The sequence below is a fragment of the Rutilus rutilus genome (assembly GCF_951802725.1).
Source record: "Rutilus rutilus genome assembly, chromosome: 20".
Classification (NCBI taxonomy): Eukaryota; Metazoa; Chordata; class Actinopteri; order Cypriniformes; family Leuciscidae; genus Rutilus; species Rutilus rutilus.
In genome coordinates this window covers 22,985,777-22,998,787 of record NC_140225.1, presented here as the reverse complement: position 1 = coordinate 22,998,787, position 13,011 = coordinate 22,985,777, and the positions used below count along the sequence as shown (strand labels likewise).

The window sequence follows — 13,011 nt, the reverse complement described above, 5'->3', positions numbered from 1 at the left end:
TTGGATATGTGGTTACGGGGACTCTCCATAGGCATAATGGTTTTACTAATGTACAAACTGTATAATCTATCCCCCTACACTAACCCTACCCCTACACATACCAATCACAGAAAACTTTTGGCCTTTTTTGAATTTCAAAAAACACCATTTAGTATGTTTTTTAAGCCGTTTGGTTTATGAGGACACAGATGTCCTCATAACCATGTTTACGTTAATACCCATGTCATTATACACATTATACACAACCATATACAAGAACACACACACACACACACACACACACACACACACATACACACACACACACATACACACACACAATAACAGCAAGCCCTGACAGGAGGAGGACAGAGTAAAGGTACACAGGACCTAAAATTTCCACACTTTTATTAGCCCCGGGTCCAGTGGACCCGAACATCCTTTGTGTAATATAAATGTGTAGGGGGGGGGTGTACAGTGTGTGGTCATTGAAAATGTGTTCTGATATATGTTCTTCACAGAAAATGAGCCAAGGCCAATTAGTCTGAGGTTGAAAAAATAATTAATCGTATCATTTTTCTTTTGAGAAAAAATGAAAAACGGGTCCTACAGACCCGAACACCATACAAGGGTTAGGAGAATCACTAGCCATTGCTAATGTTAATTTTGAACTAGATTAAAATCAGTAAAATGTTATACATGAGGATCCAAGATGATTAGGAAATTATGTTGCTTTTGAGGATGAGGAAGCTCACAAGGATTTGGCTGTGTTTCCCGAAAAAAACATCATTAACCATAGTTCCATCGAACATTCGCAAAAAGCATTGCAAAGTTGTGTGGTTGGACCTGTGGTTAGAAACATAGTTTCTTATTTGCGTGACATGTGGACTTAATAAATCCTTATATTGAGCAAAATAAGCCAGCTGACATTCAGTAGAATCTATATCTTTTATTTCAAATATGTACAAATGTAATTTTAAAGCAATTTAAAGCACTGTTTTTGAACAGTTTGCGCATACATGCTCTAGTCCGTAAGAATAAGCCTATGATTGAATCCGCAAAATAACTGAGAAAAATGGTTTTGCGAAACAGTCGTGACTAGTTGATTTCTTCAGTGATGCATCGTACTATAAGCATTGAGTTACATTGTTATACGCTAAACACACCCCAGATAACCAGTGGCCAAAAACCCTTTAGAACCAACAAATCTTTGACTTGCCTGACTAGGTAGGAGCAATATGATTTTTAAGCATTTTCTTTCCAGCAGTGAGAGCTATAATGCCTTTATTTCAACTACACCACTATACACATACCCATGTAATGAGTTCTGTGAGTTTCACAGCACTTTGTGTGTGTATTTGTTCAGATGAAGTCTGCCGGAGCTGGTGATGAAGGACTCTTCACCGAGAGCTACTGTAACATCTGCAATGCTCAGCTGATCTCTGAGTCCCAGCGTGTGGCACACTATGAGGTAATCACTCACACTCACACACACACACTCACATACCAGTGACACACATTACGTTAAAAGCAGGCCTCATTAATTGATCATCAGGGATGTAATAATCATTTGTAACCTAAATGCTTCTCTCATGTATCTTTCAGTCGCTGCTTTTAAAGTTGTAATGCAGTGCACCTTTCCTCAGACCCACAACCCCTTCATAAGTAACCCAATGATTGACCATTAAATAATCATCCTCCTGCATTATTTACATCTCTCACACACGGTTCCTGAGACCACAGAGTACGCAATCACTAGATTAACGAGCGCGCTAATGAGGACAAACTCCTTCGCACAAAATCAGTGTAGCTGGGGGAACGTGTCTGTTCAACAGGATCGTTTGGCCAGATTGGTTTACGAAGAGAAGCCAGCAAGATATATTCAGCTTTACGGTAACACTTCAGCTCTTCTGTCACTGATCCCTGCGATCACTCGTCTTGAGTAAACGCTCTCAGATGTCACAGCGTGAGGGTGATGTCCTCAATTACGTGTGAACGAAGGCTGGATTTAATTTACTTTAATATACATGACATTACATACAGTATTAACCCCAAAAATGACTTAAATGGGTGATTTTTGGCCCGTCAGTGAAACTGTCATTTCAACCAGCTGTTGCCAAGTAGACTGGAAATGATTCATCCAAGAATTTAGTTAAAAATAATCAAGAAATGTTTTCCACTATGCGAAGAAATATATGTTTAAATGAGCCACGGTTAAAGCTGTGCAAACCAGCTAAATTTCAACGTTTAATTTTATACTAATGTATTCAAGGAAAATTTGAAAGAAAGAAAAAACTTTCTACATTTTAGCTTGATATTAATTAAATATGTTTAACCCAATATATTTTTTTAACATTTATTGAATAAGATATACAATTTGCTTTAATTTTGCTTTCTAGAATTAATTTTTTATTGATTAGCATTTTAATACATGAAAAATTACATGTTGTGAGATGTTTTAGACCAAATTGTCAAAGTTTAACTAATCATTTGATTGAATCTTCTTGTTTTTTAATGAAACGAAGGTCCGTAGTGATCTCAATAGTAGAGATAGGAATCCAAATCAATTTTCTGATTCACTTGAAATAAAAGATTCATAAGACTCATTAATTTAGGAATCAATTCTATAGCGTTTATTGCCAGTCTATTGCCAGTCTACTAGTCTATTGCCACATCTTTTGGGAAACTTAATGGGCAAATAATGATGCATTAAAATAACCAATATTCACAATGTTGGTTGGTTCATTATTTTATTTTTAAATAATGTTAAAAATAAAAGCATTATCTGATATATTCCCCAGCCCTAAACCTCAGATACACAACAGTTTCCCCAGTATCCAGTAAGGCTGCTGTGTCCTAAAAGAAACTCCAAGTGGATGAACTTGTCACTATGACCAGTTCATTTCAGTCCCTGAATCAGCTGCCCATATCCCTTGAGAGGCCAGGAGAAGGAAAGGGAGAGAATGAGAGAAAAACAGAGAGACAGATAGAGATGTTCTATGTGATAACATGAGTTCACCGCACCACAGCACACATTAGAGACATTCCCTTGGGACAAAGCAACACCAAACTCTCTCCACCTGTCAGAGCAACTTTAATGGACTTTTGGATATCTCGGGGCCTTTTCCTCTTTCAATTTCTCATGCTGTGTGTGAGTGTGTGTGCGCATGGCTGATAATCTGATGGATAGCTAACGGACATAGACTAAAAGCTTGGGTTTAATGTCTGGAGAGAAACCTCGTTACCTGTCAGCTGCCCTTTACAATCTGGACTGGACGCTTCTGCCTCCTCTACCACTGCATTGTTTGTCCTGTCCATTTCTTCATTCTGCTTTCCTTTTCCTCGCTGATTATTTCATTTTTTTTAACCTGCTGTTTCTGCCTGTCTGGAAACAAAAACATGCATACTGTATCACACATGGCACTTATAGGTGTACTGGTTGCACTTTATTTTGAAGTATGTGCACTTATGTGTACTTGCAGTGTACTTACTTAAGAAAGCATTGAGTAATATAAGGTAACCATGGGTTAAGGTTAGGTTTAGAGGTAGGTTCAGGGTTAGTGCCTAGTTATACCCAGTTATTGCAATTACTATAATAAGTACATAGCTGTATGCACATGGGGAACAGGACTGTAAAATAAAGTGCCATCGGTGTACCATATGTATATTAAAAAGCAGATAGAAGATTGATTGGCGATACAGAACTTAATCAGATATTCATGACAGTAAATATTCATAATCAAGACATGTTTTCAAGACATGTTTTACAAACTGCTTTCCACAAAATAAAGTCAATAAATATGTATTTAGTCATTTAATTTGCCCTTATAACGATACATAAAATCAGTTTTTATCTATACATTCTTTTTCACAAGCCATTTTAATATATGAAAAGATATAGAATATATATATAAGGGATAATGTAGAGCGAGGCGGTTGTTATAGAGAATACAACCCCGACAGGCTGATCAGGATCCGGACGCGAAGCGTATTCGCTATAACAACCGTCTCGCTCTACATTATCCCGCTTATTACATGGCCACCTACCAAATAAATCAATAATCTGACACAAAATATTGATTTAAAAAAGGAGTTTATTGATTTAAAAACGATTGTATTGCTTCCGCAAAAGAAAATAGTCCGTTCCGTCTCTACGGTTAGAATCCTGCGTCCATAGCAACGCTCTGTTTTTCATGGCAACGGTGTGTTATACTTAGCAGCGGTCTTATCAAGAAATAACAGGCCGCATTCTACATTAGAATTCAACCAAGCCATGTAATAAATATATATAACACACAAAGTAAATATTCTTCAGATAAAATTTTTATAATTTGCTTTGGCATCAGTACAATGACAATATAGATGTAATATAATTTTGTCCCATCACAGAGTATATTGGATTTTCATACATGGAATTACATTGAATTATATGCATACAGGATCATTAAAAATAAGAGCCATTATAAACGGTATAGTAAATTCTGAACCACTTTCAGACACTAAATGTACATTCTGTACAATCATACTGCTCGTGCACTCCTGGCATGAATATTCAATATTTTTAATAGCTGTGTCATTTACCCTGTCTCCTCTTAAACCCTCAAATCAAATCTCTCCCAGACCAAATGCTCCCTCAGTGTCTGGTCTTTATCAACGGCTCCTTTCATTCCCTCTTAGCACTGAGCTCTTCACTAGACCAGTGTAATCCAGTCTAACTGCTTCGGAGACAACAGAGTCAGTCTCTCTCTCTCTCTCTCTCTCTCTCTCTCTCTCTCTCTCTCTCTCTCTCTCTCTCTCTCTCTCTCTCTCTCTCTCTCTCTCTCTCTCTCTCTCTCTCTCTCTCTCTCTCTCTCTCTCTCTCTCTCTCTCGTCTCTAACTCACTCACACTCCTTCCACACACTCTCGTTTGGGCTGGCCAATATATACTGTGGAATGGTAAAAATGTGTTCACCAGTAGAAATATTGCTACAGTTTGTGATTTATACAGTGACAGATATATTTGCAGAGATTTAATATTTTAGCTGGTGCTTTAAAGGGGGATGCATTTCGAGACTAACATTCTGAGAGGGATTTAGTGTTCTGACAGACTGTCAAGCACAGTAAAGCCTTCCTGAGAAGTTTCATCTTTAAATTCATTCCCTACTGTTAAGCATGTCTACTTCTGTGACAAATTCAATGACAAATTTCAAACAATGTTTTGGTTTGGGAGTGCTGAAAATGTAAGGGTTTGTTTTCTTCATTTATTATTTTCTTTTTAATTAACATTTAATCACATTGTTCTGTGATTTGTGTGTCCTCACAAGCCTAATAACATTCTGTAGATGCCAATGTTTTTAATACCCAACGGTTCATTGCAGTTCATTTGATGAAAGATTTTCTAAATGATTAAATCATGTTTTAGATTAAACTACGCATTCCTTACAGATTAAAGGACTGTTTTTAATATGGACGTTTCATACAAATATTAATTCAAACGAAGAGCTTCAGAAAACCATTTTATACTAATTAAAAAGTTTAACTATTATACTAATCATTCAAATAACTCGCTGACTACTCAATTTTGATATGTAGTTTCAAATTGTAGTAAAAAGAGTTAACCAACCATATAGATCAACTAGAAATAATGTAAAACCAGCTATCCCTTTTTGCCAGTGTTGTTATTGTTGCTAAACCTAAAACTGCTAAAAATGTAAAATCGTTAACTGAAATAAAGCTGAAACTATATTAGATGAAAAGCTTAAAAAAACGCAAATAATTTGAATAAAACAATTTTAAGTTTGCAGTACTAAAATTTAACTTGAATTTAACTGTAAAACTGAAACTGAAATAAAAACAAATTAAAGCTAAATAAAACATAAATTACAAATGTACATCAAAATTTATAAAATTGAAACTTACATTTAAATAAACACTGAAAATATAAAAACTCTTCAGTGCTCTTGCTCAGCGTTTTCATCCAAGCCATTTCCTGATCCAGCAGAACTCACCTGCAGTCTGTTCTTAATCCAAACTTATATTAATCACTTGCTTAATACCCACAGATGCTCGCACAGTCCCGTTTTTAATATCAGACAAATTGCATATTGCATTACAAATTCAAGCTATTCATCTTAAACCCCAGAGCATTAACAATTTGTCCAGGTTTGATTGCCTATCTAGGCAAATGCGGCTACGCTCCAAAACCTAGTGAGCTGCCTTGCTGCGTACTGTCTATATATACAGCTACCTGAAACGGAACCTTGTAAGTGTTTCTACATACACAGCAACACCAAACAGACACATGAAGCAAAGATGAGATTTGGCTCACAAATGATTTAAAACTAAGTTTGCCATATTTATTACTAAACTAATTGTGCAATAATCAAATAAGAATAATAAACACATAGACCACAACAAATATAGTGTCATTTTAATTAGAGAGGGGTCACAGTGCTTGACCAATTAGTCAGTTAGTGAGGTTGAGTAGTTCATTCTTATATCAGGTGCTGGTCATACAATTAGAATATCATCAAAAAGTTGATTTATTTCAAGAATTCAACTTAACAGGTGAAACTAATATATCATATAGACTCATTACATGCAAAGTGAGATATTTCAAACCTTTATTTGTTATAATGTTGATGATTATGGCTTACAGCTTATGAAACCCACAAAATCAAAATCCCCAAAAATTTGAATATTACATGAAATCACACAGTAATTACACAGTGATACCATGGTCATTGAACCAGATTTTGGTTATTTTGGCAGTGTGGGCAGGTGCAAATCCTGCTGGAAAATGAAGGAAGCATGAAGTGCTCTGAAAATGTCCTGGTAGACGGCTGCGTTGACTCTGGATTTAATAAAGCACAGTGGACCAAAGTCCTCTTTTCTGATGAGAGAAAATTTTGCATCTCATTTGGAAACCAAGGTCCCAGAGTCTGGAGGAAGAATGGAGAGGCACACAATCCAAGATGCTTGAAGTCCAGTGTGAAGTTTCCACAGTCTGTGTTGGTTTGGGGAGCCATGTCATCGGCTGGTGTTGGTCCACTGTGCTGTCCACTCAATGTAGCCGTCTACCAGGACATTTTCAGAGCGCTTCATGCTTCCTTCAGCAGACAAGCTTTATGGAGATGCTTCATTCATTTTCCAGCAGGATTTGCACCTGCCCGCACTGCCAAAAGAACCAAAACCTGGTTCAATGACCATGGTATTACTGTGTAATTACTGTGTGATTTCATGTAATATTCAAATTTTCTGGGATTTTGATTTCGTGGGTTTATAAGCTGTAAGCCATAATCATCAAAATTATAACAAATAAAGGCTTGAAATATCTCACTTTGCATGTAATGAGTCTATATGATATATTAGTTTCACCTGTTAAGTTGAATTCTTGAAATAAATCAACTTTTTGATGATATTCAAATTTTATGACCAGCACCTGTATATATAATGCTGCTGCTTACTGTTTGGAACAGCCTTTACGTTTTATGCCTTAAAATGCTTTTAGAACAAAAAAAATCGCTTTCGTTTACCTGTTCTGTTTACCTGTTCAAATTGTAAAAACTAAACTAAAAGTGCTTGAGGAGCACATCTCTGTAATTGACTGTATAAATATGTTCTTGAATCGTGATCTTAAAGAGCCAAAACTGAAATGTCACACTGCAAGTCTTTCATTTTTCGATTACATTTTAAAGCAGTATTTTGAAATATGTCCTCCCTCACTGAGCTCAGGAAACGGCTCTGCATAACTGTGTGAAGTGGAGCGTTTTGGCCAACTTCAAATTGAAGAGCAGATGTAAGTTTTATATTAAAAAGAGAATATGGAATAAATGTGAGTCTTGTCATCATGATACACTTTACATCTCATTTTCTCTCATATGGCCAGATCTCGTATTATTATCTAATATAGGGTTCATTCAGGGCAGGTATAAAACTGTTACCTGAGATACCGGATGTGCATGAAAAACAAACAGTCAGTCATAGACTTAAATGTTCATAGCCGGGACATTACTAAAAAGAGAATATGGAATAAATGTGAGTCTTGTCATCATGATACACTTTACATCTCATATTCTCTCATATGGCCAGATCTCGTATTATTATCTAATATAGGGTTCATTCAGGGCAGGTATAAAACTGTTACCTGAGATACCGGATGTGCATGAAAAACAAACAGTCAGTCATAGACTTAAATGTTCATAGCCGGGACATTACTGAATCTTATAGCAGGCAGCCTACGTTAAGTGTTTTTTTTTTTTTTTTTTAAGAAGGTCATTGGGGCTTTGCTCTCTTGGCCCACCTTGTCTATTTGATATGTGCGTGGCTGTAAATGTTTTGAAAGCTAAGCAGTCACATGCATTTTTCAAAGTTGAAGCGCCTTTGGTATCCTCAGATCCCTATGAAATAATAAAAATGTTTGGGTGGAGTAACAGAAGACAGCAGTTAATATTCAATGCAGATAAGAAATAAGAAAACATGTAGGTACATACATATCCATATACATTTTTTTGTTAAAAAATAAGGATAACAAATCTACTGTACAAAACCTAAAAGTTGATAAAAACCTAAGGCTGAAAAGTTTGAATGGAGTTATACGTGAAACCAGAATTTTTGAAAAACCAATACAATGCATCTTTACAAGCACTGCAAACTCTTTTATAAAATCCGTTTGGCAGTTGAGGGAATACTGCAACAAGAAACAAAAGTTCTGCACAAAAAAAGACTCCTTTCAGTAAAGTCAGCATGCATCAAAATTATTAAAGCAGTTGATGCTAGTTTTTCTAAAAGCAAAATTATGTTATGTTATTAATTACTTGTCTATTGATTGCCCAATATAGTTCAATTATGCAAATTGGATGCTCAGTCATGTATTGCAGAAATGTATATTTCCTGGGTGTCTGTCATTTCTTTACATTCATGTTAATTAAAGTGAGAACACTTTGATCTCTGTTATGCTAACTTCACTCACTCTTTCTGTCTCTTTCTCTCTTTCACACAACAGAGCAAGAAACATGCCAATAAAGTGCGTCTGTTCTACATGCTCCACCCAGAAGATGGAGGACCACCATCCAAAAGATTGAGACCAGACAATCCGGTATTTTCTTAAGTTTTTAAAATAAAACTTAATTTCAGATTATAGACTTCCTATCTTTATGTACATTATCTGTACAAACTTAATATTATTTAAATGCATTAGATAATAAAATATCAAGCCAAGTGGCATCTGAAAATGATCTATTGTTTTAAAACCTAAAAACAAACAAACATATGTTTGTGAAATATTTTGCTTGAAAAGTATGCTTGTGCAAATGCTCTTTAAAATAAATGCCATATTTTGTCTAATGTAATGAGGAATCATATTTGAACTAGATACACATGTAATTTATGTTCCCAGAAAGCTTTTGGGGCTTCTTTCTCTCTTTATTTATTTATTTAGGAAAAAGCGGGGGTCAATATTACATACTGCACCTTTAAACCTATCTGTCAGACATTTAAGTTCACATTTACCTTTTCCCTGGTGATATTCTATATATGAAAATCATTTATAAATAGCAATGAGATTAAATGGAAAGCAAATAGAGATTTACTGTATATTGACTGGCTGTCAATTGTTTCTCTTGAGAAAAATACCCCAGTAATCTCACCCTCCTCTCAAAAATGTTTCAGTTTCTGCTCAGATTTGCCAAGATACAAAAGTCTGCAATCAAAAGTCTGAGATCTCAAAATGAACTAAACTATTTCTCATCAAATTATCAGAGCTATGCTATTAATTTTTCACATTCATTTTATACTCTTACTATACATTTAATGTCTTTATGTACTGTCAATGTCAACTATTTTGAATAATCTATTTTACTTGTTTATAAACCTCAGGAGCCATTTTTGTTTGCAGTGAAATGCTAAATGAGGGCAGTGGAGATTACAGACACTGAGCTTTGAGTTTTCTGCTGTTTTCACTCCTTAGAGACAGAATGTTAATGTTCATTTTCCCCAAAAGGTAAATGACTGGCACAGCAGTCATCTAATGTCTTCATGGACTCTGACTTAAGCCATGATTAACACTGAAGCAGATAGACGTCTTGAAGAGGCTATTAACCACTAAATGAAGAGTTTTAGGGCTTTTTATTATTTTCTGACAGCTCTTAACATACAATAATGATCCCTGTGCTGATTGATGATTTGACACACTGGGCCCTATTTTAACGATCTTGTATGGTCTAAAGCGCAGGGCGCAAGTTCACTTAGGGCGAGTCCGAATCCACTTTTGCTAGTTTAACGATGGGAAAAATGGTCGGCGCGCCATGTGCATGGTCTAAAAGTGTTGTCCCTATTATCTTAATGAGTAATGGGTGTGTTTTGGGATTTACGTGCGTTAAACCAATCAGAGTCTCATCTACCATTCCCTTTAAATGGCAGTTGTGCTCGTGCCATGGCAGATTCGCTATTTACATAACGGAATTTGATAGTGGAAAGACCGAAGCCGTCTCCAGGGCACAAACGGATCTGCTTGTGCGCGAGGTAAAAGTGCACAAGCAGACCATCTATGGGACAAGCCAGATTCCACCACATCTTTATGTACACAATCTTTTACATTGTAATCCTTTTATTTTAAATATTTGGCATGTTTGTGTCCCTGTGTGTTTAATAAGCAGAGTATACGCGCGTTGTGGACCCGCCTATAGGCGCACATGACTAACGCATTCTTTAAATAACCAAAAAATATATATTGCGCCATTGACTTTAGATCAGGTTTCAGTTGGTCAATGGCGCAGTCTATTACTGTTGCCTCAAAATAGCAACAATGCCAACAATGCGCCAGAACACACCTTGTTTTCAGACCAGCCCATGGGCGCACAAATGGGTGCATTTGCTATTTAAACAAAGTGGCGCAGGACGTGAAAATGATAACTGCTTCGGACTGAAACTAGCAAAACACATTTGCATTGCGCTTGGCGCTGCATTGTGCCGGGTGTAAGATAGGGCCCACTGACTCTTACAGATTGTTTTGACTTGTTTGGAAGTGCTTGAGCTCTTGGAATTCCTTTCAGAAGCGTCTCTGAGGGGTGGAGATGTTAGTTTATGACTTTATGAAACATTCAGCATTGAGAGAAACCTAAACTCTCAGCTACCATTTTTGTTTGAATCATGGTCTGTGCTCGTATATAGAGCTCATTTGTGTGGTTGTTTATGAATAATTCTTCTTGGACCAGACAGAGCTTTGCCATGACACTTTCAAGTAGGGGTGGGGGAAAAAATCGATTCTTCGATGCATCGCGATGCGGACGTGGACGATTCTGAATCGATTCACAAAAGTTAAAAAATCGATTTTCTAAAAAAAAAAATATATATATTCTAATAACGTAATATTGACGGAACGCAAAAGGCGGAACTATAAGCGGACGTGCAGTGTGCGGACAGTCTGTGGCGTGCAACAGAGACGCGCACATAACAGAGTCGCGCACATACATAACAGACGCATGATGGCTGAGCGCCAAATTCGAACGGCACCTTCTTCGTTAAAAGCTAACGTATGTAAAATTGGCAATTTCATTGTTACCTATTTAGTATTTTTGTATGGGAGCTGCTTTCTGTATTGTTTAGTTTTCACATCAGTACACTGTGTAAACCGATCTGTTACGTTATACTGCAATATGTGCAATTTCAGTCACAAAAAGTTACATTTTGACTGTGCTCTCTGCAGATGTTCATTCACTTTTTTTGTATAAGCTGTTTTTGATTGTAGTATACAGCAAACATTTCAAGTCATAACTCTTTATTATTTAGTTGTGTATAAGAGTGGCTTTAATTTCTACCACCGGTGACATAATCTCTGCTCAGAGGTGTGCTCTTACATCTGAGCATGCTGATCAGTTAGTGTTCCTCAAGAAGAATATGCCTTGATGTGTCCACTGTTTACAGTAACTTACTACTGACGTTTCAGTATTATGGTTTACACATGTTAATGTTCATGTTGTTTTGTAATGTTCATGCACTTTTATCTGTCTAGATGTACAGTGTTTACATTTAAGACCAGGAGGCAGTGAGTTATTATGCAAATGCATATTTCTTTGCACAATGTTGGAAATGTTGGCATTAATAAATGCATAAAATTTCCTTATTTCCTTATTCCTTCTTTTTCTTTTCAGTCACATATATTGTGATATATCGTTGATGAAATTTCTTCCAATATATTGAATATCGTAGATATCGCGAATCGTGATATTATCATATCGTGGACCACATATCGCCACAGAATTGAATCGTGAGGTACCTGTATCGTCCCACCCCTACTTTCAAGCCCTCTGTTTGAGAGCTGACAGGCCACAAATCAAAACCGAACACAGCTGAAGAAAGTAGAAACACTAAAGAAACTGATTCCGGACACCATCACTGACATAAACTTTCAAAACAAATTTTTGTCCACTCCACACATCTTTACAAGTCAATGCACATTCCTGTCAATAATAGATGGATTGAAGCAGATCTTTCTCACATTTGCTCGTCTATCAGTCTGGAATCAGTCAGAGACAATATGTGCCCTGTCAATGCCGTCTCACACAGGAGAGAAAAAATATATAAAATATATATCCTTCTGGATCACTGTCTCAACAGCAGTGCCAAAAAGTCTGGAAGGCGGCACCAGGGCATTAAGATGGAAGCTGTCTCCTTCTCTTTGAGCCCCGAAAGGTTAAGCCATAGATGCCTCTCCATGGCGACCATAGCAGCAATCGAGCGGCCCACGGCACAGGCCGCCTTCTTGGTAGCACTGAGGGAAAGGTCTGTCGCACGGCAGAGCTCCAGGATTGGAGATAATTCCTTCCCCAGATTGAAGAGGTGTTATTGAGGACAGCAGGAGATGCTCACCCTGTGGTCTGTGTGGATCCTGATGCCCCAGTATAGTGACAGGGACAGTATAGTGACAGGGACACTATACTGTAACAAGCACCGTCCTTTGGATGAGACGTGAGGTCTTGTCTCTCTGTGGTCATTAAAAATCCCATGGCACTTCTCGTAAAAGAGTAGGGGTGTAACCCCAGTGGCCTGGCAAC

At 36.9% G+C, this 13,011-nt stretch overlaps 1 protein-coding gene across 1 annotated transcript in view; it reads left to right on the top strand.

Annotated features, from left to right (window-relative positions):
* Positions 1-13,011, top strand: part of LOC311279964 (zinc finger matrin-type protein 4) — a 121,695-nt gene that overhangs the window by 29,619 nt on the left and 79,065 nt on the right. The window contains 2 exon segments of the mRNA XM_084391808.1: positions 1,346-1,450; positions 8,964-9,056. Coding sequence (XP_084247934.1) covers positions 1,346-1,450; positions 8,964-9,056 — 198 coding nt within the window.